The sequence below is a fragment of the Rattus rattus genome, chromosome 18 (genome assembly GCF_011064425.1).
Source record: "Rattus rattus isolate New Zealand chromosome 18, Rrattus_CSIRO_v1, whole genome shotgun sequence".
NCBI lineage: Eukaryota > Metazoa > Chordata > Mammalia > Rodentia > Muridae > Rattus > Rattus rattus.
Window position 1 is genome coordinate 9,688,644 of NC_046171.1, and position 4,539 is coordinate 9,693,182.

The 4,539-nt window shown below is 42.5% G+C and overlaps 1 protein-coding gene across 1 annotated transcript; it reads right to left on the reverse strand.

Annotated features, from left to right (window-relative positions):
- Positions 1-282: 282 nt before the first annotated feature.
- Positions 283-2,212, reverse strand: LOC116887702 (class I histocompatibility antigen, Gogo-A*0501 alpha chain-like). Its single transcript, XM_032889300.1, has 5 exons — positions 2,140-2,212; positions 1,630-1,899; positions 1,095-1,370; positions 647-922; positions 283-453 (listed from the first exon to the last, which is right to left on the reverse strand). Exons 1-5 carry the CDS (start codon positions 2,210-2,212, stop codon positions 290-292), a joined length of 1,059 nt encoding a protein of 352 aa, XP_032745191.1. The 3' UTR covers positions 283-289.
- Positions 2,213-4,539: the final 2,327 nt, after the last annotated feature.

Sequence of the window (4,539 nt, forward strand, 5' to 3'; positions counted from 1 at the left end):
ATCTCAAATACGTGTCCAGAACCCTGAATGGAGATCCAAGAAAACACGATGAAAAATTGCACATGAAATGGGCTAGCAGGATTTCTGAAATTCTAATCTAAGTAGGAAATTCCACTGTGGCCTCTGAGAGCTGAGAATCAGATCTCTGTCAACTCTGCCATTGCCTTGATGAATAGGTTCACTGTTTTCTTTATGCTTCACAATAGATTGAAATCAGCACATCAGCCCTAGGCTGAATTAGGAACTGTTTGGGTGAAATCTGCTTGCATAGGAGAGGGCAACTTACAGATTAGGCTTGATATTTCCATGAAGCCATGAACTCAGACTCTGCCTTTTCCTTACCTTTACTCCTCCTCTTCCATATAAAAAAAGCCAACACTGCTCCCATAAGCAGAGCTCCAAGCACCACAGCAATAGCAATAGCCATGATAGAGTTGATGGACTGAGGACGCTCTGAGAAGAAAAGAAAGAGAAGAAACAGGGAGAACTCTGACCTCCAGCTCTTAGTATAGACCCACATCCAATTCTTCCCAAAAATCTCTCTCTCTCTCTCTCTCTCTCTCTCTCTCTCTCTCTCTCTCTCTCTCTCTCTCTCTCTCTCTCTCTCTTTTTCTCAATGGTCTGTTTGCTCAATCCCAGTCCTTACCCCATCTCAGGGTGATGGGCTTAGGCAGACGCTCATGCTCCACAAGGCATGTGTATCTCTGCTCTTCCCCAAATGGCACCACCACAGCTGCCCACTTCTGGAAGTTTCCATCCCCTGAAGGCCTGGTCTCTATCACCTCCACATCCTGGGTCTTGTTGCTCCCATCCTTCTGCCAGATCAAGGTGATTTCAGCAGGGTAGAAGTTCAAAGCCCAGCACCTCAAGGTTATTTTCCCATCAGCTGTGACCTTATGGGTCACATGTGTTTTAGGAGTGCCTGAGGTAAACAATCAAATATTTAAGGCATTTTGCATTCTTCCTAGTGATCTATCAATGCTCATATAACCTTGTTTTGTATGGATTAGTGGTCCAGCTGCTCCCTGCAGAGGAGGAATCCTCATAGGATAGGAGCTTCATCTCAGAGAAAGTGGGGCAGTTTCTGTCCTTACCTGCTCTCAGCAAAGCCTCCTCACCATGGTACAGGAGTCCAAGGACCCCTTCCACACATTGGCCCCGCAGGTATTCTCTCATGCGTTTTGCAAAATTTTCCTCCTCAAAGTCTTGCCTGATCATCTCAGCGGCCTTGCCAACCACGCTCCAGGTTTCCAGGTCCTCATTCAGCATGATATAGTCGTGGTTATTGAAGGTTAATTCTACGAATCCGTGGCTGAAGTGCCCTTCTGGCACCACATAACAGCCACGCCTCCTCTGGATTGTGTGATAACCTGGAGAAAGTCCTGCTCTCAGTCCCTCCACCATTCCAGGTCCCTTGATGGGGTTCTCCTGTGGGTTGACCCAGATCATGAGGCCTTTCATTGTGGCCAGATTTGGATTTGAGCTGAGCAGAAAACTGGGTCAGAGTTCCAAGGTGTATAGATTTGTAACCATGGGTCACATTATCTGAGTATAAAGCCCTGATACAGAACATAGGGACAACCCCATAGGAAACTTAATGTTTGGGATTTCTGCTTGGGGGTTACTCACCAGTCATGCTGTAATTGTATATGTGGAGCACTTTCTTCATTATTTTTGTCAAGAAATATTTTTCAGCCAGCATGCTCTGTGTTACTTTCTCCGAAATCTCTGGTTCATTCTTATCCATCCATGGTACTCTGTGCTCTGCCCTTGAACTCCCCCATATGCTGTTGAGTCCTAGGAACTGTGTATCATCCACATAGATAACAGCAATAAACTGTAGTTCCAAAAAGCCAGGCCATTCCAGGAGAGTTTGTTTATAATTCAGAGAGTGTAAACCTAGGAACAGTGGGTCTTTAGTTCACCACTCTCCACGTCGGATGCAATGCCAGTCCACAAGCCAATTCACAAAGAAGGTAGTGGGGCAGGGAGCCACATGCAAAGTGAAGAAGGGAACAGAAGTTCCTGCTGGGGTAGGGAGAAGGTATGCTTTCCAAGTGTTGCACCCTTAGGGATAGAGTCCCTTTTATTCCCTTGGTTATGTCTTTTCTGTTCAAACTTTCAGCTCAAATTACTCACCCTTTGGATGCCCTGTGACAGCCAGAGTGATGATGAGCAGCAGGAGGAGAGCCTGGTGTACAAAGGTTTTCATCCTGCTCAAGAGTGCAGACTGAGTCTAAGCTAATGAATGTTTACTTTATATTCATGATATGCAGGAGTCTGATTGGCTTCTTAAGAATTCCCAATGGTAGTGATAAAGGGTGGTTAGTTTGGGACATGGAAAGATGAATTCCTGGAAGAGGAGTCCCTAGGGCCCTGACTCCCCAGCTCAGATCTTGCTCTTAGAACCTAGGAGCAGTGTGTGATAAGACATGTTGTTTACCCTAGATGCTTGTCCTCCTGGTCATGTCGACAATATCCTCCTGGGTCAATCAGAAAGGAGAATGCAAATCGATCCATCTTTATTACCCTTTAAAAAGCTCAAGTGGATCAAGGACTGCCACATAAAACCAGATACATTTAAACTAATAGAAGAAAAAATAGGATAGTGCCTCAAACACATGAACACATGGGCACTGGGGAAATTTTCCTGAACAGAACACCCATGACTTATGGTCTAAGATCAAGAATCAACAAATGGGGTGCCATAAAATTTCAAAGATTATGTAAGGAAAAAGACTCTAAGATCAAGAATCAACAAATGGGATGTCATAAAATTGCAAAGCAAAAGACACTGTCAATAGGACCAAACAGCAAACAACAGAATGGGAAAAGATATTTACCAATACTACATCTGATAGAGGGCTAATATCCAATATATACAAAAAAAATCAAGAAGTTAGACTTGAGAGAATCAAATAGCCCTATTAAAAATAGTGTACAGGACTAAACAAAGAATCCTCAACTCAGGAATATTGAGTGTCTGAGAAGCACCTAAAGAAATGTTCAATATCCTTAGTCGTCATGGAAATGCAAATCAAAACAACCCTGAGGTTCCACCTCACACCAGTCAGAATTGCTAAAATAAAAAGCACAGATGACATTAGATGCTGGTGGAGATGTGGAGAAGAGCAACACTCCATTGTTGGTGGGACTGCAAGCTCGTACAACCACTCTGGAAATCAGTCTGAAGGTTCCTCAAAATTGGACATAGTACTACCTGAGGACTCAACTATACTACTCCTGGGCATATACCCAAAAATGCTCCAATGTATAACAACAACACATGCTCCTCTATGTTCACAGCAGACTTATTTATAATAGCCAGAAGCTGGAAACAACCCAGATGTCCCTGAACAGAGGAATGGATATAGAAAATGTGGTACATCTACATAATGTAATACTAATCAGCTATCAAAAACAATGACTATATTAAATTCATAGGCAAATGGATGGAACTAGAAAATAGTATCCTGAGTCAGGTAACCCCATTACAAAAAAACACGCATGGTATGTATGCACTGATAAGTGGATATTAGCCCCAAAGCTCGGATTACCCAAGATACAAGCCACAGACCATATGAAGCTCAAGAAGAAGGGCAACCAAAGTGTGGATGCTTCAGTCCTTCTTAGAAGGGTGAACAAAAATATTCACAGGAGGAAATATGAAGAAAAATTTGGAGCAGAGACTGAAAGAAAGGCCGTCCAAAGACTGTCCCACCTGAGGATCCAGCCCATATACAGTCATCAAACCCAGACAATATTGCTGATGCCAAGAAGTGCGAGCTGACAGGAGCCTGATATAACTGTCTCCTGAGAGGTTCTATCAGAGCATGGCAAATACAGAAGTGGATGCTCGCAGGTAACCATAGAACTAAGAATGGGGTCCCCAGTGGAGGGAAGAAAAGATTGAAGGAGCTGCAGTGGTTTGCAACCCCATAAGAACAAGAATACCAACCAACCAGAGCTCTCAGAGACTAAACCACCATCCAAAGAGTACACATGGTCAGACACATGGCTCCAGCTGCATATGTAGCAGAGGATGGCCTTGCTGGGAGGAGAACCCTTTGGTCCTGTCAAGTCTGGATCCCCCAGTGTAGGGAAATGTCAGGGAGAGGAGGGGTGGGTGGACCTGTGGGGAAACACCCTCAAAGAAGCAAGGGGAGGGGGATGAGATAGGGGTTTATGGACAGGAAACAAGGAAAGGGGATTACGTTTGAAGTGTAAATTTAAAAAATCTAATTAAAAAAACAGAAAAAGGATGTATATAAAGTAGAAAAAGAAAAATGTAATAAATAATTATATATAATATTATATTACATATATGATATATTGTGTATATATATTATCAATAAATGCTGAAATTAGAAGCAAAAGCACTATGATTTCTGTTGGGTCTGTATTTGAAAATTAACATAGTCTAATTCTTCTTTTTATGATTAAATTATATAAGATTTAAATTATATACTCTGTTTGATAAGATCTATTTTAAAATTCTATCTTTTCTTTCCATACGGACCTCATAAGCAGAATTAGTTG

Coding starts and splice junctions, on each gene's coding strand:
- LOC116887702 (XM_032889300.1), bottom strand. CDS start 2,212: ATGAAAACCTTTGTACACCAGGCTCTCCTCCTGCTGCTCATCATCACT. Junction 1,900..2,139: donor TGTCACAGGGCATCCAAAGG/GTGAGTAATTTG, acceptor CACTGTTCCTAG/GTTTACACTCTCTGAATTAT. Junction 454..646: donor GCCCATCACCCTGAGATGGG/GTAAGGACTGGG, acceptor TTTTCTTCTCAG/AGCGTCCTCAGTCCATCAAC.